At 44.2% G+C, this 25,146-nt stretch overlaps 1 protein-coding gene across 7 annotated transcripts in view; it reads left to right on the top strand.

The window, feature by feature from the left end:
- Window positions 1–1,078: 1,078 nt before the first annotated feature.
- Window positions 1,079–25,146, top strand: part of sox13 (SRY-box transcription factor 13) — a 47,163-nt gene continuing 23,095 nt past the window's right edge. Inside the window, exon 1 of one of the 7 annotated variants that reach the window (XM_030421364.1) lies at window positions 1,079–1,478. Coding sequence is in view for 5 of the 7 variants with exons in the window: in XM_030421363.1 (XP_030277223.1) it covers window positions 7,122–7,198 (77 nt within the window). In the remaining 2 variants the exon portion in view is untranslated. Of the gene's footprint in view, window positions 1,479–6,767; window positions 7,199–19,985; window positions 20,060–25,146 lie in introns of those variants that run through there. The other 6 variants (XM_030421363.1, XM_030421362.1, XM_030421369.1 and 3 more) reach the window with 6 other exon arrangements.

The following is a 25,146-nucleotide window of genomic DNA, read 5'->3' on the forward strand; positions in this document are numbered from 1 at the left end:
GCGCAGCGGAAGATACATCACATGCATCGGGCGTGTTGGGTGAACGTAAAAACAAAGCCAAGAGAGCACAAACATTTGACGGCCTGCTGATAGATTGACAGATGCCGCGATGACAGCGCCTTCAAGTTTAAGTATGCGTGCTGGAGCAAGAGGGTCAAAGTTAAAGGCGAAGTAATATGTCCCAATGCATACCGAAAGAAACAGTATGTAAGGGCAGTTGCAGTACGTACCAAAAGTACAAAGAGGAAGTATGTGATTTGGAACGTGCCAAATATTTTTGCTTAGCTTTCCGATATGATGGCACAAGGAATCATGGGTAGACTATCATCAGTGTCGTGCTCTCTGTGTGTATTGTGTATGATATTATGTTAATGTATGTTAGAAGACACAAACACACAAACAGCTAAACACAAAGAGCTAAACTAATTTAGTGCCCCCCCCCCAGCAGGAACTCTCAGGACCACCTAGGGGTGGCAGACCCCATATCGAAGACCCGAGGTTTAATGAATAAGGCATGAATCATGTTATGTTTTTGACCAGCATGTTTTGAATGGGAACTGAGCTTACACCCTCTTGTGACTTCCTCCCCTCCCCTCTCCTCTTAACCCATTTTAAGACTTTCCCATGGGCACAGGGAACTTGTGGGTGTCGCATTTGAACTTTTCTCTAATATTTTAAACAATATTTCATAACAACTAATCAATCAGCTCAGAAAAAAAAACAATCACCCGATAACTGAAATGACTAAATGATTAACTGGAGCCCTACTGGTTACACGGGAAGTTGTACAACAGGACCTGAACTTAACAAAACAATGCCACAGCCTGAATAGATATCGGATTTGGACACAGGTCTGCAGGAGGAGGAGGAGGAGGAGGAGGAGGAGGGGGGCGGAGAGGCTGTCAATTGATGAGAGCTAACCAATCAAGAGTGATCAATAGCGTGATCGATTTGTTTGTGTTAATATGACAAGGAGCAAGAGACAGATAGCGTGTGTACGCGCGCGTGCGTGCGTGCGCGTGCGTGTTGGCACCGCCGCCACCTGGAAATCAGTCCCTCTCCCTTTAAGTGGGAGGTGAGCGGCAGGGCGCCGCGGACGGTGAGTGTTGGGAACCCAGACCAGCAGATAGAAAGTCACCGGGAGTGACTGAGTGAGTGAGAGCAGCGCCGCGCTCTCCGTCTCCACAACATTTTACGCACCGCGGCAGTATTCCGCCCCCGTCGCTCTGTCTTCATCTTACCAAACATCCACCACCTCCACCTCCACCAGCACCAGCGGCCGGGCTCTCTCCACTTTTGTTTTTTGTTTTTTTTGAAAGGACCGGAGCAGACAAGTCCGCGCACTCAGCGAGCAGCACTGTGTCCCCAAACCGCCGTGCTTTGAATGCGGTGAGGAGTTAAAGCGGGAGAGGAAGAGGGGGGAGGACGGAAGTTTGTCTTTTTTTTTCTCGCGGAGAGCTCAGGGCGCACCGGGACTGGTGAGTGAAGCCTTGATCGGTGTCAACACGCTACAAATGCGCTTTATGCAAAAAAAACACGTTTTGTCCTGAACTCCTGCTTTAGATGTGATGCAAATTAGAACTCTGTGGAAGTCTTTGCGTCACGCAACATTTGCTTTCAAAACTTGTTCTCGATCTGCGTTTTTTTTTTTTTTTTTTTTCTGAATGTGCTCTAACTTGTCAGCGTAAAAAAACAGGCTATAACTTCCAAAAACTCCCCGTTTGTGCTTTGCTCCATCACTTCACCCAGTCTGATCTCACTCGAACCAAGTCCTTCTCCACATGTCCTCCACCAGCAGCTCCATCCACTCTGCCTCTCTCCTGTGACATCTTTATTTATGCCTCTGAGTGTGTCTGACAAAAGCTGCTCACACAATTATCTAGTTAGGAGAGATGATGATGGTGATGATGGTGATGATGTCAGGTCTGTTGGCGGATGCAAATGAGCGGATATCAGCAGGTTCACCAAGAATAGGTACAGACGTTAACATTTTGCCAAAGACTTCAACACCCTGTTTGTTTCCCTTCACTTCAGCTCATTTGCTAAAGTTTGGGAGAGCAGCATAATAATGAGAGCATCATCGAGTTTCACAGTGATGTGAAGTTGTTCCACTGGTCACGTTTTTTTTAGGGAAAGTACTTTAATGACATCTCGCCAGTCGTCGTCAGTTTGGAAATGTGACTTTAACGTGCATCTACCCAACCGTGTAGTCTGCATACAGAATCGTGGGAGGTCAGTGATGCCTGGAGTCCTGCTGGCATGCGACAAGGGTCAGAAATAAGGGTCTGGGGTTTAAATCAATAGTGAGATTGTCCCAGTTTAGGAGAGCTTCAGTGTGGTTGCAGATGGACAAACAGCAGGTCTGGGATCAGTTCAGAGGTGACGTCTCGGTGTCAGCGCAGAGAACAAAGTCTGCGAAAGCTCGTGGGCATTCTGACACAGCGAGGGTCCTACTGAACTGTGGAGTTGTAGATCTGTGTGTGTGTGTGTGTGTGCGCGCACTCATCTTTATAGTGGCTGGCTGCATACAAAGCTGTCCGTCAGTGGGGAGTCCCTGACCTTTCTTTCCATCAATCGCCTTTCTTTCCTCATTCGCTCTTCGCTCCCATCTTCACACCCCCTACTGCTGCCCCCACTCCCTTTCTTTCTTTCGTTCTTTCTTTCTTTCTTTCTTTCTTTCCGTCTTTCTGTCTTTCCCTCTGTCAGTAATGCTGTATCTCTGTATCCTGCATCTGGCATGCGCACGCTCCCATCATGCTCTTTGATCTCCGCAGCGGAGGACGGGACGGAGCGGCGCAGATGTAAAGAAAACAAGGCTGTCCGTCTGTCAGCACCACTGTACACTGTGTGATATACTGCTCTGCCCCTCTGACACGCACACTCGGAGGAGAAACCTCAGGAGTAGTTTGCCATTTCACCCTTCAACTCAGACCCTCCCTCTTTCTTTTAGTCTCTGCAGGTGAATGAGTTCATGTCATCATTTGAATGAAGTAATAGTGCATTAAACTACAGGTAATCGGGGGGCCGTGCCATTCTTACAATCGTCCGATATTTCCGGAGCCCTGTCCATGGTGCTGAATCGGCGGGGGTTTTATACCTTAATGGGCCATCCTTCTGATCATACACCAAACGACGTACACTAACCCTAACCGCGACCTCAAACAAAAACTGAGACTTGATTTTGGGGACTATCGGGGGGTTTCCAGTGTAACGGACCGTGGGAACAACGGGCTGTCCCGAGGTAACCGCGGCAAAAAAAAGACTGCACTGTTGTTTGACTCGAGCGTCTTGATGTCATTTCTGACTAGCTGAATGTGAATATCTTTTCTTCTTACCCATATGGTGTGAGTAGTCATTCTGTAAAGTACCTGCAGAGCAGCAGTGGGTGTTGTGAAACAACCTTGTGGCTTTTCCAAAGCTTGTCATGTTTTTTATTTTTGGGACGATCGGTCACTTAGTTTCGGGATTTGAATGCAACTCTAGTTAGAAGAAAAGCCATCGATTTAATCAGGCCGTAATATCGGCTGACATCAGCTCACTTCAGATATGTCGTTATTGTTTAGATTTTGCCTGAACAGGAAAAAACTGATTTGAGAGTAGACATGTGAAACCAGGTTGGAAGTAATGTAGGGAGCAGTGTAGCTACGAGCACGGTCGAGATGATTTTTATCCTATCCTGACTTGTATGTGTCTTTAAAGCTGGGCTATGACAAACTCACCCAGCCATCGATTTGCCAAAAATAGGTGATGCTTTTTGGTAGCAGCCAGCACCTCTAATGTGCTCTACAGGGGTCGTGAAGACTTGAGTCTACCCAACATGTTTTCACTCCCAACTCGGTCTTAAACTTTAAACTGTGTGATCTACCTACACCTCTAGCATCAGTGTTCTACATGAAGGGCTCCGCGGTCACGATAGTTACGGAAGTACATCATTTAAGTTAATGTGTTTATCTATGTAACATAACTTCTTGGTCACAATCAGGATGTAAACCTGGGGTCATAAAGTCCAGTTTATGATGCGCTGGGAGTGAGACCGCGCTGTGCTGCCACACCTGTTCTTCTTTTTACCAGGTCTTGTGTTATTTTGGAGATATTTTTCATTTTCTTTTTGTGTTTGTTGCATTGCGTTCTAAAGAATTCATCCATGTGAGTGTTTGAAGCAAGAGTGATTGTGTACATGTGTGTGTGTGCGCACCATACGTGGGACGTCTCCATAAGGGCAGCAGAGCAGACAAAGGTTTTTTTTTCCCCTCTCTCCTCCTGACCCTCTATATCCTCTGGACATTGTTCTCTAAATCCTATTGAAGCAGGAGTCCACAGAGGAGCGCCACAATAGAGAAGAATGGTGTGTGTGTGTGTGTGTGTGTGTGTGTGTGTGCGTGTGTGCGCGTGCTCCTCAGCCTCTCATTTAGCGCAGTGTGAGGCCAAGCCAATCACAGAGAACAATACCGGGTTCAGGGGAAGCCTTATGATCTCTTTAAATGAAACCTTCTGACTGCATTGTCTCCTTTGACAGAATCAGAAGAAGTGTGAAGTTAAAACACTGAGCTGGTTGACCGGCTGATAAACACACTGACAGGTGACAGATTTATCCAGACTTGAGACTGGTCAGTGACGCATTTTTGGATTCTATTATTTTATTATGTTCCCTGCTTATTTAATAAGAGATGTAGAGTGATTGGGGCTGGGATGTGTGTCAGAGTCGTTGTCTGCCGTCCAAACTAATGACTAAGTATATGAGTTAAAACTGACAAAATGACTTTTTGAAGGATTTTGACTTTTATGGATTAAACGTATAGTTGACAATCAGCAACAATTCTGTTGATGGATTCATTGCTTGAGGCATTTTTCCAAGCAGAATTCCTGTATCTCCAGTGTGAAGTTCTCTGCTTTTTTCACTTTCGGGATGAATTGTAACATCTGACAACATCTGGTTTTCAATAGTTTTCACTGTTTTTTTTGACATTTTTAGCAAAAATAACTAACAATCTAGTCAATAACGAAAACAATTGCCAGTTTGAGCCCTGATTTGACAAACATTCGCTGTATTGTTATATATTGTAATTGAAAAAGTGGAGAGTTAAACATCATGATGATCGTTTCAATATCGTCACAAGTGTCACACCATCATGATATTAGTAGTCTTATTTCAGTTAAAATTGAAGTTGTGCTGCAAAAAATATTTTTCCTAATCATGAATCATATTGCAGTTGTAATATCTGTCATAATACTTAGATTTTTGACCAGATGCTGCTCTAATTTTAGTCATACTTGCACTGACAGAGCACTAAATAATTTTTCCTTTGACGGTATGAGGGAGTAAAAACATTCAGATATCAATATATGAGCTGATATTCTGTGACATGTACACACAGAGTGATTTGATAAAGACACATTGTTTTTCAGTCTTCTCTCAAATGTTTTCATCATGTACTTGTGGCAAAGATGCTTAACGGAGTAATGGATGCACTGAATTGGTAAACCATGCTGGGAATTCAATAATCATAGATTACCCCAAGAATGTTATTTTTTATTTTTTTTCTGCATTATGTCCTGCAGATGTTCTCATACTGTTTCATAATATGGACCGATAATATAGGCTCCTATAAAAAGGTAAAAACAAGAATTTAGTAGTAAATTCGATGAAGAGAATATCTTGCAGGTCACTTAAAACTGACTTCAGTTGACTAAAAATAATCTTCCAATTTCAAGTTTCAAAATCCATCAGGCAAAAGACAGGTGTTTCACTTATAACCTACAATGTCAAATACTGAAGCTTTGTGTTGGAACATTTTACCAGCTGGGAATGAGACTCATAAATCAACTGTCTAACAAATTGGACCTTTTGATAAAAGAAAGAAAGAAAGAAAGAAAGAAAGAAAGAAAGAAAGAAAGAAAGGGAATTAAATAAAGAAAAAAAAAAGAACAGAAAGAAGAAAAAACAGCTCTCGGTCAGCCCGTTTGCTGAAAACTCTGAAAGACTGTTTGACTGCAGACTAGCAGCATTACCGTGAATGCATTGTGATTAGTTGATTAAAGCGACGCTGTTCTCCAGAAATGTTAGTATTGTTGTTTTAACTGACCAACATAAAATGTATCTGAAACTATTCTGACACAGTTCAGGACATTTTCAGGTAAAAAAAACCCCAAAACAAATTGCAGACATTCTCCGACTTCACATTTGAGTATTTTCTGCATTTCTTTATCTTACGTGATACAGTGGTCAGAATATCTTTTGAGGCTTGGTCCGTTGGCAAAACAGAACATGTACATTTAGAATATGTCACCTTGGGTTCAGGGAAAGTGTGCTGGACATTTTTCACTATCCTCTGATAGTTAGTAAGAAAAACGATTGGCAGACGCGGCTGTACTTGGAAGCTGTGATGGTCTGCTGCTCAGAGATGCTGCAGAGGGTGACAGCAGTTTGCTTCAACTCACTTTGGTGTCACGTTTTTAGTCGGGCTTCGTAGGTAGTGAAGGTGCGCTCTCCTATTCTGTGACCTATGAAGTGGAGATTATTCGGGTTAATTCTTCACTACATCCTTGATAAGAGTGTGATATCACAATCGCCTTCTGTGCCTCACAATGTCCTCTTTTGCATTTGAGTAACAGCCTGCTCTCCTCCCCACGTTGAGCCATTATGACCCCTGAAACGCATCGCCTTCAGTGGTTCTGTACATCAGTATCCCAAAGACAGAATCCAGTACATTTGGTGTAAGTGCTTAGAAAATGCCTCTTTTCATAAGAGCTGCCTGTCTTGGTCATCCTCTAAGTGTCGAGATGCACCTCGTCTTCATTTTTATTTAATCTCTGAGGCAAACAGGGTGACAGAGAGAGAGAGAGAGAGAGAGAGAGAGAGAGCAGTAATTACAAGCGTGTCGGGAGAAGCTCTTAGAATCATCTCTTTGTGAGGGGAAACACAAAGGTGGAGAGGCTCTTTGATTCCTGTTTGCCTCATCTTAACACCACCTCTCGTCATTCTTCACGGGACTTCTTAGAGGCACTTTCCACCTGTTGCCTTGCTAGAGGAAGAAAAAAAAAAGACGGGAACTTGGTAGGAAACGCACACAGGCGTGCACACTGTGGCTCGTGCTGGGCGGTGATAAAGTCTTTCGCTGGTGATGGGCCACTCTCAAGACACACCTAGAGACAACAGCAGCCGCACGCACGACCTTGTTAGCATCCATACACCTTCAAGGTAAGACCGCTGCATTCAAACCTCCATGATATGAATGAGATTGATTTTCCTCTCTGCTCGCAAGGTTAGATTGTTCATGTCTGGTAGACTCTTTATATTTTTGTATTCTTGTCTTTGTTTTTTTTTTTGTGTTTTTGCGTGTGTGAAAGCAGTCATGCAGTATTAACATGTTTAGGTTTTGCATTCTATAGAGCTGAAGATTAAACAGCTTTTAAATGACTGTCTGATCTCATTCTGTCCCACACATGCCATTGCAATAAGTGCATTTGCGTTCTGCCAGCTGTGCTCCGAAGGTGCACTCACTCGTCCATGAACGCTGTCATAAGCTCATAATAACGCGCTAACAATGCCGGAGTAAAGCCCGCGCTTTCAGCGGTGGCAGGCTATTTATCAACAGCTGTAAATCAGTTTTGAAGAAGAAAGAACGGAAGCATCCTTCAACGCTGCCTTCCATTTCTCAAACACTTTCTAATCCCTGAATAATACAAAAAAAGAAAAAAAAAAACAGCGCTTGAGTTTTCTGAACTTTTCGTGTGTGTGTGTGTGTGTGTGTGTGTGTGTGTGCACACCTGAGTTGGATGTGTTCATTCAGCACGCTATGTCAAAATACAAGCTCCTACAGGACCTAGGTGTGTTTCATTAAATATAGAGTTGAGAGGGAAGCTTTTGTTGGGAAGTATGTGTGTGTCTTTTTTCATAGTTCTGATGTTTTGTCAAAGTGCCATAACTCCAGGTTTCTTTTGTCTCACTGTTCCCACTCGGCTCGTCACATAACGGCCCTGCATTGTTGAGCATGCAAGGCGTGAATGAGCAGGTTCATGTGCTTCATGTGGGACTGTAAAACGCTGTGAAATCTGCCTCCCTCTTTAGAAATTGTCATCACGAGTGGTCATTTTAAAGTTAATTAAACATTAGGTAATAGTTAATTAACTGTTAGTAAACATTAAATGTTTTGAAAACCATTTAAGCCAATTCGTATTGTAAGGTTGCAGCTGGTGTTTATAATACGTTTTATGGTTAACAGATACTAAATATATAGTAATTAAACATTAGTTAGTAGTTAATTAACTGTTAATAAACATTAAATGCTTTATAAACCATTGATTAAGCAAATGTTTATGCTAAAGTTGATGTTTATAACACTGTTGTTCAAATGTAAACATTTGGATGGCCTTTCTGAAGTTACGACTGCTGTTTTTAAACCTTTACAATGGCTTCATCAGTGGCTTCTAAAATATTTAATTGTTCGCAGTGAAAAAAGTTTTTCCTAAAACTCTGTGAAACATGACTGTTTTGTCTGTTAACCATTTACAAATTATGATAGGCATCAGAGGCAACTTTACTGTAACCAGTTGCTTAACGCCTAATGTTAACGGGGGAGTAACAATTAGTTAAGGCTCATATATTTACCATAAATTAGTGTTAAGTGTTACTAAAGAGCCTTTAGGGAGAGAAACAAATCACAATCTCATGAGAGCTGAGCTGATGGACATGGAGCTCTAATGAAACGATGTGTGATTGAGTTAGATGGCGGTGTAGTAAATATATGATTGTGATTAATAAGTGAATAGCATTAATACATTTATCCAACTCAGTCAGGCCTTTTACACTACCACAATGAAAGCACAAAAGGGCTCCTCTTTCCTTTTAACTTGATCCTTTTTACAACTTTCTCTGCGTTAACCAGCAGATTTGCATTGCCATCAGAGAAGAGCACACAAACAGACACTGTTTTGTTCACCGTGACTGAAGATAAAGGTATGATCGGCTTGTTCTCAGCTTCTTTCCAGCCGATTTGTTTATTTCTGTGCCGATCCTGAGAATTTCACAAACGCACTATTGACACATGAGCTCGGCCCGCACAAATAAAAACATAGCAGTTTCCTGGTTCATTTACATGACTTTCCCCTGGGCTCTAAGAACAAGCCTCTGTTGTCGTGTTTAACTACGATTACATATGAAATATGTAGATGTTCTATTTTTTTTTTAAAACACAAGAACACAAGACACTCACTCTCACAGTTTGTTGTGTTGTTCGTGCGTGTGTGTGTGTGTGTGTGTGTGTGTGTGTGGTTATTTGCAAATGCCCAGTGACCGTTTGTTTGCCCCAGAGAATGATACAGTACAGCATTATTTGCATCTACTTTCTAAATCAGAATAATCTAAAGCGCAGTATCGTGCCTGCTTTGTATAAGTTGGTTACTTGTTTGACTCTAACATTTGTGGTGCCACGCATAAAACATCTATCTCTTCTTTAAACTACAATATAACTTATCATTCAGGTTTGATATCTCTTTTAGCACCCAATAAAGGAAGGAAAAACAGCTGTCTTTACAGTCTTTTATTTTTACATGTCAGTCTTTTAGTAAAGTACAGCGTGTTTGTGACAGACCTCAGAGGATGGAACAGCAGCTCTTTTTGCTTTTTATCTTCCGCTCACCGGATCTGAACACCAAAATGAAAGTCGTGCGATCACTTTTGCGTCATCTCCGTCCCCATCACGTATACCCCGTTCTGAGCAGCTCAGCTGAACCACTGCAGGATCAACCCTATAAAGACACAAACAATGATGTATATCTTAGTCAGAAAGAAGACAAAACGAAGCTGAGATCACCGTTAGATATTGTGGCAGCGCCGAAGCCACTGATGAGCAAATCCACCGTCGTGCCTCATGTGTCAGCCACAAACCCGAAACTTTTTTTCGTCTACGGCCTGTATCTCTGTTCGCAGCTCGCTGTTGTTCCTCACCAGTCAGATAAGGTTTTTTTTTTTCTCCATGTTTTAATTCTTTTTGGTTTTATCATTTGCTTGCAAGTGTTAAACAATCGCAGGAAAACCCACCCAGATAAATTTCAGTATGCAGCATTTAACTGCTCTATCAGCTCGTCGCCTCTACAAACAAACATCACCTGCAGACTGTGGAAACTCTCCTCAGATTACACAGAAAAAAAAAGTTTGTATTTAGCTGTGCTTTAACAAGAACAGACACCAAACTTAAAGGGACATTTTTTTTACTACGTTTATATCATTACCTCACCTGAATATGCCTGTTTTTTGTTTTTTTTTCCCACAAGGTCAATGCATTATTCCCTGAGAAATTAGTCAGAGTGTTAAACAAACATCCTATGTTCATCCTCAATAGTCAAGAAAGTGAAAAAAAAAAAAAAATCCTGGATCCGTCCCTATGTCTGGATCCACATCAAAAGTTAATGAGGTCTATTCCGGGTCGAGACACATCCTCCATCCAAGTTTCGTGGAAATCTGTTCCGAAGTTTCTGTGTACTCCTGCCTACAAGCCGACTCACAAACATCAGGTTACCATGATGATGTGACATCTTTTGGAGTCCGTGCCGAAAAAACATGTTTTCTTACATCTGGAGAACGACGTGTGGGAGGTCAGGGCGTCCCTGCAGCACAACACTACTTCATTATAATGCTGTCGAAACTAAGATATCGCTCTAGGCCGCGTTGCGGTTTTGATAGCATTTCGATGAACTGTGCAGCCCTTACTGTCACGTAGACTGCCGTGCACTTCTCTTCCACTGTGCTTCTCTTTGTCCTTAAATGTAGAGCAACATGCGTCTCTAACCCGTCTGCAGCGCTCCACCTCAGGCCCACCACTTCCTACTGAAGACACAATTCTTCAGAGAGAAAGCACAAACATATGATTTATTTGAAAAACTATCACTGCTGGACACTGCAAAAATCTCTCTTGTGTTCTCCACCAGTTTAATTTTGACGCCACTCCTCACCTGAGACATAACGAACAAGAGGAAACAGTTTTTACCACTTCCTCCTGTTGACTTGAAAAAGGTATTGATTTTTTAGCTTTGAGGAAAGTGCTCCATCGTGAATTCTAAATTGGAGTAAGGGAAGCTTTTTTTTTTATTATTGTTAATGTTGTGCCAGAATCGTTGTGGTTTCCGGTGAGACTGAACCAAAACTGAACATCACCGTTGCAAGCGAACGGCTCAACAATGAGCTCAGACTCACTGTGAAGCTCCTGAAAGACGACGGGAGCTGCAGGTTCAGGTGATGTTCCGTCACTTTGAACACCTTTCACGTCGTCGTTTTGTTCAGCACATGACCGTAATATCTCCGGCGTTGCTGCTTTAACCGCGTTTCCACCGAGGTCCTAAACATTTTCTGCTTTCATAGCTCCTTTCTTCACTCCGCAGCCGAGCTGTCATTGTTCTTCTCGCCTCCTGAATTGGCATTTATGTTTGAATTGACTTGCTCTTGACATTGACTCTTTTGTCAGTGCTAACAATGAGTCAGTGCGGTAAAGGGAAAAAAAAAAAAAAAAAAGGTTTCCACCGGTGTTCCTCCCGTGTATTTTTCAGACACCATCCACATACATCCGCTGTGTGCTCGGGTCTGTGGGCCGGGCCGGGCAGCGTGTCATTACGGCGGCCAAGCCCGCAACTTCAGACATGGTCTCCTGCTTATTGGAGCTGGTTAAGACCTATGGCACTAAGTTGTTTGCGGCATAAGCAGCTATACTTGTGAGACACATGCACACACGCACACAGGCACGGCAAAGACCTCCTGCGGTCCCTCAATGCTGAGACGAACAGGCCCTCAGCAGAATCACCTGTTGCGCTCCTTACTGCTCAAAGGCGTTTCCATAGTAACACCTCAGAGCCCTGGCCCCTTGGTCTATAAGACCCTCAGCAAACATAGACCCCCACTACCGCCATTACAAACTCCATAAAACACACACGCGCACGCACGCACGCACACACATGCGTCGTGCGCACGTGGGTGCTCTCAAGAAGCGGCAGTGAATGGAGCGAGGATATAAAGTGTGCCGGGCTAAAGGAGAGAGCACATTGTGAGAGTCGGGCCTCCTTTGTGTGAGCTAGCCTGAAGGAGCAGGGGGGAGGAAAGGGTGTGGGGGTGTGTGGGTGTGTGGGGGGGGGGGGACTCTGTGAAGAAAGAGGAGGAAAAAAAAAAAAGTGGCCTTCATACACATCCTTTCTTCCCTTTCTCTTGTTCTATCTCTTTATTGGGAGTGTGTTTTGTCTCCCCCCCCCCCCCCCTCGTCCTCCTCCTCCTCCTCTCTGATAAATGCCACAGTAGCCTTTCGCTAGCCGCCACAATGGACGACCTGTTTCGGAGAGACGAGAGAGGGGGAGAGAGAAAGAGGGATGAGAGGGAGGGAGGCATGAAAAGAAAAAATGGCTGCCTTTTAACCTGTGCTTCTGAAAGGCAGGAGAATAAAGCGGCCGTGACTAAAGCCAGAGTCCTGTTCTCCTCTCTTTTCTCTCTCCTTTGTGAAGGGCACAGTTGTGTCATCGGCCTATTTATACATCTTATTTAGAAAGCCTCGGAGAGAGGGAGAGAGAGAGAAAGAGTGGTCAGAGACGGGGAGAGGGAGAGGGAGAGAGAAAGAGAGAGGGGCTTGTGAAGGGTTGGAGCAGGATGGAAACACAGCAGACATGTTAAACATGTCACTGGAATCACTCCTAATGCATCCAAGACACGGGGTCAGAACTGTGCCCTGTAACGCAACATCACCAGCTATCATAGACTCACTGCGCTCTGTCTGGCCTTTTCTTTTTTTTACCAAAGAACATTTTCAGAGGACAGCGTTTATAGAAGATGTATTCAACTCACTCGATTCAGTGAAAGCACGACACTATAGAATTCTCTTGTACAAATTACAGTTCATTAATGTTGCGTTACTGCAAAAGTACAGACAAATGATCAGTAAAATAGACCTGATTAAAAGTAAACTGTAGAATGGCGCCGCTAACAAAATGCCATGTGTATTTTACTAATGCACTGACCTGTGTTTTTAATGGTGTCTTTGTGATGTTGAATGTGTTTAGCGCCGAGGTAGTGTGATCTACGGCAAGGGGTGATCAGACTGGACGTTTTGAATGAAGACAAGTTTAATTTGCACAAGTAGCTAAAGCTGTCGAAAAACCCCTAACCCAAGCCCCAACTGCAGATCATTTAGGCGACCATCGCAAAATAAGTAGTTGACTTCCCATTTTAATCCAGACCTTGATCTTCTCCTAAACCCATTCCAGGCGTTGTTGCCTAAACCGAACCAAACTGCAACTGAAATATGTATTTGGAATACCTGAAAACAATCTGCTGTCCAAGAATGCAAGATCCCATTCATCCAGCTCAGCCAAATATGAATTGGGTCTGTGTTTTATACCGTATCACCTTCCTAAAGGCTTTGTGGCGCAAAACTTCTCAAACAACTGCCAAAACAGTCACACAAAGCCAACACAGATCACTTTCCATGCAAATACGCCCGCCGCCAAGTAAGCAAATTACTGGAAAAACATTGTGCACTCATGAGAGTCATGGAGGTGTTGTCGCTGTCGGCTCCTTCAAAACCTTCTTCGAATACTGATTTCTATTTTTTTTTTTTTTTTTTTAGACGGCAAACAAGACATGAATCTGCTGCACGCCAACTTGTTTGTGTTCGCACCTCTTCCTTTGGCTTTTGCCCTCTGACGTATTCTCATGAGACGAGACCCGACTTCTTTACGTTCGACAAACCGGTCAGTCGGACAGATGACCATGTGACTGTGACCGTGTTTGACATGCAAATGGCTCCGCATTAAGAGAAACATGACCTGCGTAGTGTTGCAGCGGTATACTAGTCTCAATGTAGACCGTGGTATGAAAATTGACATGATGATGAACATGTTTCCCATGAGAACATGTAGGATATGATCTCTTGAAATAATTTGTGAAATTATAACAACGCGTATATTCAGCCGAGGAAACCCGTCTGTTTTTATGTGACGCGCCGCTGCAGCCGCGGGCCTTCATCAGAGCTCCTCCGAGAGTTTCCTGTGATATTTTTTGGTATCCTGTGTTATTATTAGTTCGTCTGTTTGGATGTGTGTCCCTCTGTATAAGTAGTATGCTGTTAAAACATTCTCACTTTCTGGCCTTTGCTTTACCATAGAAGTCTTGTCTTATTTAACGCTCCACTCCGAACATGTCCCCGCAGCTTCAGAGACGGCGAAGACAAAAACTGAGCCCCTGAGCCCCAAAAAAATAAAATAAATGTACGCTGTCGCATTGTTTCTCGTCCCGTTGACACTCAAAAGCTAATTCTGCAGAAGAGTCACAGACAGCCTGAGCTTGAAAGCAGTGCATTAAGGCAGCGCCGCACACCGGCTTGTCTTGGAGAGGCTGCGAACTCTGAACTGCGCACTTACCTCCAGTCCCGAACCCTGCTGACTGGAAGATTACTGAAGGGACTCCTCCGAACCTTTCAGATATCACTTAAAAACTCCTTGTTTTTCCCCTGCGCGGTCACGTTTCTGTGCTCGCCGCGTACACTTCTGCCGCTCGCATTGGACGAGCACGCGGAGGAGATAAAGAGCGCGGCCCTCATTTCAATTAGTGTTCATCCTAATGTGTCCGTCCTTCTGCTCCATCTGACAGGGCTGCTCTCCAAATCGGCTCCTTGTCCCTCTTTCAGACAAAGAGGCGAAAATAAAACCATTGTGTTATTTTTAGGTGAACTGCCAAAATCGCCCGCCACTTTGTAAATACACGTCCCACAGTAAAACATAGCCTTATACGCTGTGGCCTGCAACAAAAACCTTGAAAATACCTCCCGTTTCCGAGCAGAACCGGACCGTGTGCCTCACTCGTTGTGTGTCTACTAGATGTCAGAGGGGAAACCAAAGCTGAAACTGACATGAAGGATGTTGCTTTCTGTATTCATCACTTCTGAAGAAACCTTAACCGCACAACTAAAAGAAACAGAAACCACAAGCCCGACGAGCTCCGCCAGTCAATACGGCGCAGAAGAAAGTGCAGTGATGTGAGACAAGAGGTTATGACTGATTGAGACCTCCCCTGCAACACTCGCAGCCCTTTGTCCTGATTAGGATGCTAATCTGAAGCAGCCTTTCTTTGATCGTCAGCGATGAAGATAATCAGCTATCGTTTTTAGCCTTAAAATCTTGTAAAAGAATTAGAATGTTTGCTGCTTTTGGCAAAGGGGGGAAAAGAGTTTTGCCGTTTCAACAAATGTCCAAACTGAAGTTACTTGGCGGGAAACCGTGCAGAGAGATTAAAACAAAAGCCTGACTCATTCTCGTATCGGCCTCCTGAGCGAAACGGCCTACAAAGAAGTGCATCTCCATGGAGTTGTCTGCTCTGATCTCCCGACAACAGGCGAGGAAGTCTTGGTGGTTTTATTTAAGAAAACGAGCCTATCTTCGCGGTCAGGGCTGAGTCATACGCGATCGCTCGCTGAAAGCCCTTGTTAGAACTTCAGCTGATCAGTTTAGCGGGAGATAAAACTGCAGGAAGTAAAAGAGGCGGCAGCTGCGGCTAAGAGAGCCGAGGACGACTTCGGTCTGGACCAACTTAACCGGATTAGCTGCTGATCAGTCCGGCTCTCCAAACTGTATGGGTAATTAAACAGCCACTGATTAATCATTAACATCCTTAGCCCTGCGTTAGCTGTCAGTGCACCTTTTCAGTGTCATAAAGAAAGAAGACGATTTGAGCGATATCACCAGCGTCCTCTGCTGCTTCTCTTAATGATTAATGAGGAGAGCTGGCTTTTAATCATTTTTTGCTACAAGAGAACAGCACATTACACTATTGTCTGTGTGTGTAACAAGCAGCAGCAGCTTTGTAATGAATCACTAAAGAGCCGCGTCAATGACAAATACAACCGAACGTGATTGTTTTTGACATATACTGGCTTAAAAACGGCAAAGACAACTATATTTAATGCTTGAGCTCGTCATTCTGTGACTTTTTTGTAAATAAGGGCGTATTCAGATTTTGACACCGCCAACACATTTCACCTGTCACTGGTGACGGAGAGAGAAGAGAGGATAAACTCGATACCCAGGATGACCTCATGTCTGAGTGACGGCTATCGCTATCCATGCTAACAGTTTTAGGACGGCAGTGTGGTCACAGTGGTAATGGATCACGTCTGAATATTAACCGAGCCCCCCCCCTCTCTGAACGTTAACCATCAGACAGGAAGGAACGCTGGCTGGAGTGGGACTTTAAAAAGACTTTAAATGTGTTCTGGGGGTTTATTGTCCATATTCTAAAGTTAACGCAAAAGTAATTGTGAGAAAAAAAACCTCAGTGATTTTTGTTTTTAGCTTTTGTGCGTTTTTAGAGTGTGCCCAGCACAAAATTCACCCCCGTCGAACAGTTGATTTCCTCCGTATCCATAACATCCATCATTGTGCTAAAATGTGTCATGTTTCCAAATTGCTAAGGCAATTGTCCCTCCTCGGGACCGGGGTCTAATTTTACTAAATTTAACTAGACTGCGTAGATGTCCTCTTCCCTGTCTGTCTGAGGCATAATATACTTTTTGTTCGATTGTTTTGACTGTGGTCCTGCAATAACAGGTCTGTGTGTGTGTGTGTGTGTGGATGTGTGTGTGTGCTTAGAAATGAAGCCTGATGTTTGACTTTTTTTATCTTTTCATCGGGAACAGAAACACTGTTGGCCAAATGGCCAAACGTTCCATGTCCTCATCCATTCATTTGCCACGGACAGTCAAAGTGCGTGAGCGAAGTGGCGTCGCGCTCTCCATTTCTTCATTTCCCCATGGGTCATTTTTCCATTTCTAGCAGCTATCTCCACTTTATTTGGCATTTATCTAATATTGACTGAGCCCGCGGGAGAAATTCGGAAGTATGAGATGGAGCGCTGTGTTTGGATCTGAGTGGGTGGGCGCGGGACAGTCCCTGAACTCCGAGAAGGAAACGAGGAGTGAAGTGTAGTCTTTGTGATGTCTCTATCGCTCAACTCCCCGACACTACTCTTTGTGCGATGAACTGACCAGCGACCACGGAACAACGGCACCTTATCACGCCTTGTAGCTCTCTGTGCTCGCTTCTCATACACACACGCACGCACACACGCGCACACACACACACTCAGCACCAGATAACAACAAAAACAAAAAAAAAATGAGGAAACTGAGTGTGTGTTCTTGATGAGCTTATTCTTTGGACTACGCACTATATGGTTCAATCCCCTTGACATCAAAAGGCCAAGAGAACAGAGGAAGAGAGGGGAAGGAAAGGAGAAGAGGGCAAGGCTTTTGTGTCTTCGGTCCTGAGAGCTCATTCTCTAATGAGGCCTAGTGAGCAACGCAAGGCAGCTTTGTTCCGCAACTGTGTGTGTGTGTGTGTGTGTTTGTGTGTGTGTCTTGCCGACCTCTTCAAATAAAAGAAATGAAAAAATCAAGACCCCAAACATGCAATTCTTTGAGACTTCATCAGTCAGTGTGATCTTATTCATCGCATTCAGTGCGTGCGCTCTCTCCGGAGGCCTTGAGATCTCGCTGAAAGGCTGTTTTTTTGAACTCCTCCGAGCGTCAGTCAGGGGGAGGTAAATAAAGCGAGGTAAAGTGTTTCAAAAGCAAAAAAAGATTTACAGTATGAAAAGGTGCGCGAACCAAGCGAGAAGCTGTGTGTGGAGTTCAGGAGTGTGAATTGTATGTTTTTTTTTTTTTATTTTGTTTGTTTTGGAGGTCACCAGCGAGGGCTTTGGGTTAATTGACAGTTCTGGACAAAAATGCCCAGCTTACAGTAGCTCATCCATCTCTTTAACACCTTTAACTCTTAGATACTATGTTGTGTTGTGTGTGACTGCAAGGAGCAGGAAGGGATTTGTTTTATTCCTTTCAGTGAGTCAGCCTATGGACCATAGCACTGGCACTTCTCCATCTGCTGATACTCACACCTGTTGCTATGAGCAGAACGGGACCGCGGTGTCTGATCGCACAGGCCGGCAGCACATCACAGATCTCGGCTTGCTCTCGTTCAGTGTGATGAAAAAAAAAAAACCCCCCACACATTTGCTCATTTATGTCCAGCCCCTAGACCACTAATAGTCTTCCAATAGGATGTTAATAAAGGCCAACATAATAATGATAGTTTGAAGCAGGAAGTAGCACATTAATCGTCTGATGCTATCAGGGGTTAATCGCATGCACGCAATCGGTTATAGTCACTGCACTTACAGCTAGCGAAGTCTAACAACGCTGCTCATGCTCATGATTTATTATTTTATGAAGTAAACGTCATTTACATACAAACTAGTGACATTGGCTCGATTTCGTGTATGAAGCCTCCATGTAAAACAGTTATGTAAATCCCCCGGGTGACTGGTGGGGGATGCACAGCCACGGGCCACTAATGCAGCCAGGGTTCAGCTGATAAAGATGTTTGTAAAACCATTAATACAGATATTACTACTGAGAATTTGGTGTGCGGTGTGCAAATGACTAATCGCGCCGCGCACCTCTGTGTGTTGCATCGCACTCGCGTTGCCCCAATTGACCTCCCGATCACTTCGGATCAGTGATTGGCGTTGCTGAGCTCATTACACCACAGTATTCTGCCGCTCGTGTTCTCAGATTTAAAAAAAAAAACAAAAAAAAACAAAAAAACCAACAGAAACAATGTCCCACATGGAAACTAGACATGGACTGTTTTGTATATGTTCACACATGAGCAGTTGGCGCGTATGGTTCATGTTACACTCCCATAAATCTCCACACAGACACGAGCTGATGATGACATTTAAGTCACGATGACCCTTAGAGTAGTAACCGGAGCTTTGCAGGCATAAAGCGCGAGCACATATAGTTGGCGAGAGGTACGACGTTTGGTTGTGGGTTATTTTGTCGTTGTTTTGTTGCACAACGTTGCTGCACTATAAATCATACAGCTATGATGATATGTCATAGTGAAACAGTTGCTGATTTATCTGACGACCAACGTTGCACCTCTCGCAGATGTATCCGCTCTGCTGTGTACAGTGTCTGATATGCGGCAGTATGAATCATTGTTTTCAGTCCGCAATAAATTTTTTGGAGCTTCGCAGTAAAACAGAGTTGCAGCATTCTACGAAACAACCGAAGTAGATGGGGACTTGTTTTAAAAGGTCAAAAACACCTACCAGAAAACAAAAAAAAAGAAAACTAAATGGCTCCAGCTGACCAAAATAATTGCATGCAAGAAATAAATGGTTATATATGAGAATGTAGCTCGGTCATGGTCACATCGCCTTCATACGCAGCCGCTGCTGCTTCATCTAACAGGAGTAGACGAGTAGAAAACAGCCAGCGCTCAACATATAGACGGACAGAATGCTTATTCATACATTCCATCAAGAAGAATCACATGTTGAATGGTTGATGACAAAGTGCAGTTTATGACAGCCCTCTGCATCTGCAGTCTGTGTTTTTTTTTTTTTAGTTTCCTTTCAGATTAAAAAATGAAAAACATCACGCAGTTGATGTAAAGCAGAAAAAAGCACCGATAAAGACTTTTTGGTTTGATTCCATTTATTAAAGTTTCCTCACCTCTCGAGGCGAGGAAACTTTAATAAGTGACCGAGATTTTACTGAAGAGCAGAAACAATGAGCCCGTCTGACTTTGTTGCCTTGTTTCCTGGCCTTCACACCACCGCTCTGGTGTAATCCCTCCCCGGGCATATCCAGGAAATCATAGCCGAGGATAAAGCTGATTTGTTAGAAGCACTATCACACCTGTTGATGTTCGATCGGTATCACGCACGTCTGCGCTGCGGCGACGGTTACCTGCAGCAGCATGCTAATTATGCAAATGAAGCCCCTGTACGGTGGGATTTGAAGAGGCTCTTTGTACTTCCCCTCTTGAGAGGAGAGACAGGAGTAGGAGGGGGGGGGGGGGGGGGGGGAGGGAGGGAGGGAGGGAGGGAGGGGGTCAGAGGTAACTGAAGAGTAGAAAAGACGGGCGTTACTGGTGAGAGGGAGCCAGTCACCATGACTTGTGTCCGCAGCTCTGTTCCAGTCAGGGAGCGCTGTTGGGTCTCCTCACGTCCACTCCTCCCCATCAGGTCAGTACAGAAGGCAGGAGGGCAGCTGGACGGGTCACAGTGCTGCCTGTGCTCTTTAGAATTGACTTTTTAGACGTTGGAACAGTGTAGTGCTTTTTGAAAATGTGACAAGTTTTTGTGTCTGCACAAAGTTTGCCTCGGCTCCTGCGTTTCTGACTTGTCTCTGATGCAGGGCTGCGAGTAGACGACTGTTTATCACTGTAAATGACTCTGCTGGATATTTTCTCAATTTATCACTTAACCCTAACCCTTCTGCCAGGAAAAAGGTGAATAATGTCCGTCAGTTTATTCCAAAGACAAAGATGATGTCCTCAGCACAGAGATGCTCAGTTGACTGTCATTGAGGAGTAAAGAAGGAGGCTGGAAATTCTTAAAAAGCACTCGAATCTAATGAATTGATTATCAAAATAATTGCTGATAAATATAATTATTGATAACTGTGTCGCCTCCGCTGCCTGTTTTTACCCATGTCCGTTTGTTGGTTGACTGGTTTGTTGGCAGGATTAAACAAAAACTACAACGGATGGAGGATCGGTCTCAGCTCAGAAGTTTTGGTGCAGCTAACCGGACGAATCCAGGATTTTTGCTCCCACTTTCTTTAACGTGGCAATTTAGGGTGTTTTTCCACATTATCGTTAATTTCTCTGGGAATTATGCATGGATCTTAATGAACTTGCTGCGTTTAGGTTGCTGGTATCTATTAGTGAGTACAGTCTGGTGTGGTAAAGGGGACTGTTGGGCCTTGGAACAGGCATGCACCCGACAGAGTGCCATTCCGGTTTGCATTGTCGATTAATCTGTCGATTATTTTCTCAGTTAATCAGTTTGTTGTTTGGGCCGTAACATGGAGGAATTGTGACGAATGTTTCCTAAAGAACAGGATGGATGTCTCCTTTGTCCCCACACCAAAGATATTCAGTTAACTGTCATAGAGGAGTAAAGAAACCATCAAATATTCACCTTTAAGAGGCTGAAATCACAGAACGTTTACTTTACCAATTCTTTGATGATCAAAAATAGTTTCCATCTTGCATGACTGAGCTGGTTTCATGCAAAGTAACATCCCTTCACTGTTTTCCAAGGATGAGTGATGGATTGATTTTATTTTCTCTTTTCAAATGAAAAGATTTGAGATAAGGTGCGCCGTCTTTCAGCCATGTTCAGGTGCTCTTCCCACAATCCGCTCGAGCCAGGCCCTGTGGGCAGACAACCACTATCTGAATTAATTTATCATCCCTAAGCAAATACGACTTACTGTGAAGCTTGGCCCCATAACATTTGTTTATGCATTGGTTCGCACTTGTCCGAGCACGGCTGCACAAGCGGGTTGGAAACGCGCCGTGAGAGCGCTGCCGACGAAGGAACAGGAATCAGGGAGAGATTTCTTTTGCAGATGTTTCTCGTTCAGGGGCGGTTCAGGGAGCGTGGTGAAAGTGTCCGTGGGAAGTGCTGGTGAGGTACTTTACACGAGCTTTCTCGTCGCCGTCGTTGTTGTCTAAATGGACTGCTGTGCTGGAGCCAGCTGAGCGAGATGTGTTGTGGTTTTTCTCTCGTTGATAACGTTCCTGCGGGGAACCTTCTGCCATTACAGCTGTCAGTCTCGGGCCCGACAATAAGAATGTCTTTATTTGTTTATCGCCAAGTAAACCTCTTTAGATGTCTAACACTTTATCCTGCTGCTCTCAACTGCTGAGACTGGCACTCTCTCTCTCTCTGTCTATTGTGCGCTCTGCTATTCTGCCTCGGGCGCTAGTTGGAAAGCGACAAGGACGATATAAACCCAACAAGCTGCTCCTGTCGGGAGGGGGAAGAAAAACACTGAGAGAGAGAGAAAGGAACAAAGGAAGAAAAGAAAAGACAAGAAAAGAAAGAGAGAGAGGGAACAACAGAAGGGATTTGCATTGCCAATCCCCCGGGGGGGAAATGTTGGGTTTTACGTGTTACAACTTGTTGGGTAACTGAAGGTTTTGTGTGAAGTGATTCTTGTGTCGTGGGAAGTGTAAGGTTTCAGTGTTGTCAGAGCTCAAAGGAGACAGGCTGATTTTTATCTGAGGGCAGAGGCATGTTCCCTCCATCCGCTGTCATCCTCCATCGCCTCCCTCTCTGCAGCAACAGGAGCATTCGGTTCACAGCGGGGGGGGACAGGACAAGTGTGGCTCTGTAACAGCGCAGCCATTACCAGACTGACGGTGAGCCACAATGGGCTTCTTTTAAAGGCTCAGTTTACCCAAATCGCACAGAAAAAAACCAACTTGGAGTATCGAGCCGCTGATACAGGTTCAGGTCTGTTTTGGGGGTTATTTTTTTTTTTAAATAAGATTTCCTCGCAAAAAAATGACTGCAGAGTTGTCGTACACCAGAAGGATCCAAAGTCTCGACTGTGAAAAAAGATAAAGAATGTTGTTCTCTGTTTTTAAATACTTCTTCAGTAACTGCTTTTACACCGAGATTCATCTAACATATTGCGTTTGTTTCCTTCCCTAAAAATCCGGATATCAACGATAAATAAGATGAAATATTTACATGATGTCGTGAACATAGGCCACATATGTTGGTAATGCAGAGATAATCCGGTGCCTCTTGAATCATTTCCCTTTCTTTCTATTTTCACAGTGCCATAAGCAGCAGTTTAGGAGAAATGGTGAATTTTGATGCCCGGCTCAGATTTGACTTATGAAAGCTGCAGTAATTTATTGTTTGGGCCACTTGAGGGCAACAGAACAAGCCTAAAACGCTGTTATCAAGTGGTAAAATTTGGCAAAGCTAACAAGTTAGCAAACACTTGCCCATTTACGCATTTGAACAGATATTCCTTCTGAATCATGTTTCTCGAAAATTCTCGCCACCACGTCCTGTAGCCTCAGACTAATTTAAGCTCTCCTTTTAGCTGTTTTGGTCTCCACTGTGGGTTTATCGGCGCTTTTTAGCAGAGTTTGTATGTCTGACGACCAAAACAACAAGCTAAATTAGGCTAATAGGCCTCTTCAAGATGGGGGGGCCTAGAACCTCTTTTTTCTTGAAGGGCCCAAACCGAAAGTTTTTGATGGGCCATTGTGTTGTTAGGATGCAACAAGGTGCTCAGAGCCAAAGTTTGCTTAATTGACTTCCTGGGTAAGGTGTCTCCTGTGCTCAGCTTTTGTGATATAAAAACTTAGAGGCCCTACAATATTTTTACATCACAAAAAGAAAACAAAAAACAGCATAAACATTTTCACTTGTGACTTTTGGCTTTTGGAGCCCACTTTGGGCACCAGAGCTCAGAAAAACGTTCTGAGTCTTTGCATCCGTCCCTACGAGCATCGCCTGTTCACACACAGTCATCTGATCCAAATGTAATAATGTAATGTCTGGTGCGGCTGTACACCAGAATCATCCGGCGATTCCATGAAAAAACAACCGACGTTATTGTTTCCAGTGCACCTCGGCTCCTCTTGTAGGAATTTCCGTGAGGCAGGTTTGTTAATACTCTCTGATGCATATCAGTCATTATTCATTTGCATTGAAATCATATGGAAATGTTACCTGCTTGGGTGGTTTATTTATTAGTCAGCGATGATCTAATCAGTTGTATATGTTTATTGTGAGCAAAGTGGTGCAGAAGTCAGACAGTAGTTTGCGTTCTACTCTGTCAACCTCAACAGCTGCTCTGAGGTCTGCTTTATTGTAATTTCTTAGCGGCATGCGGTGAGCGCCTATAAAGGCTGAACTGCACTGCCGGTGGTCGGAAAACAGCCCTCAATCAGATAACCCCATAGGAGGGCGGGGCTATTCGAATCATGCAACACGCACACTACATACATACCGTGCATATACAAGGTCAGGTTCCACATGGGTGCAGACTGCTGCAGATAGCCTAAGTGTGTGTTTAAGTGGATGGGACTGATGTGGAGGGAAGTGATAACCTTAACCGGTTTGCATTGTTCTATGCAAGACGCTGAAGGCATTGTTTTAAAAGAATCCTTTGTGCTTGTAAAACACGCACACACACCTTGACGCATTCCGCGCTGTCAACGGCTCAACGGGTCCCTCGGATTCTGTGCATACCTCTGCAGGCGGCGACACACACACACACACACACACATACACAGGCGTGTGAAAGCCACCTGTGGCAGCTCCACGGTCGAGCCTCTGCGGAACGTGGAGGGGAGACCCAGGAATAACTTCCAGCGTGGGACAAAACTCAGTGTGTTGCCACCGCCGGCCCAACCCCCCCCCACCACTCAACACCCCGCCACGCAATCAAGCCCTCGCCGATATTGACGGCGGCTGCTGCAGCGTTGGCTAAACAGTTTCCCACTTCTCAATCCTCAGTCCTTCCTCACACTCAGCAAAACCACACAGCACACCTGAAAATAGCAATCAGACAGGATTAGGCTGATAGGGAGCGCTGCGGGTTTAAAGTTGCCGTCAGCTGATATTTCATCCCGGCAGTTACCGCGGATGACGGGTGTCACAACACTTAGGTCACGGGACGCTGCAATTTTTTGGAGCAGGAATAGATTTTTTTTAATTTTTTTTTGTTTGCTGTGAGGGGAAATTCTGGCCAAGTCACACACACACATATTCACACACATATTCACACACACACACACACCAATAACTGAGTGTGATATCATGTTCAAAGTCAACAGTAGTCAAGCAGGTAGCATTAAAATGAGTTTGAGTGCTGCTGCCCCCTCCACTTGCAGCTGTATTCAGTGTGATACAGGGCTGTTTTGAGTTACCATCAGCTGTGTGGAATGATTCAGGGTTTGCATGCACACACACACACACACACACACACACACACACACACACACACACACACACACACACACAGGGATGAAAACAAACACACACACACAATTTGCGCAGGTTCGGAGCTTTGGCAGACAGGTGGCTTGTGTTGAAATGCTGTAACAACAGTGTTATGCATTTGGCACAACACTGGTGGTTGTTTTATGAGAACACCGTGCCAAACTCCGCCAAGCACGAGGCATTCTCTGCTCATCGGTAAAGGTGCACAGCTGGTGCACAGCAGAAGGCAGCGAGCAGGGTAACAGGTGGAGAGAGCCGAGTGCACAAGTTTGACTGTGAGGTTGATTTTT

The sequence above is a fragment of the Sparus aurata genome, chromosome 6, assembly GCF_900880675.1.
Source record: "Sparus aurata chromosome 6, fSpaAur1.1, whole genome shotgun sequence".
NCBI lineage: Eukaryota > Metazoa > Chordata > Actinopteri > Spariformes > Sparidae > Sparus > Sparus aurata.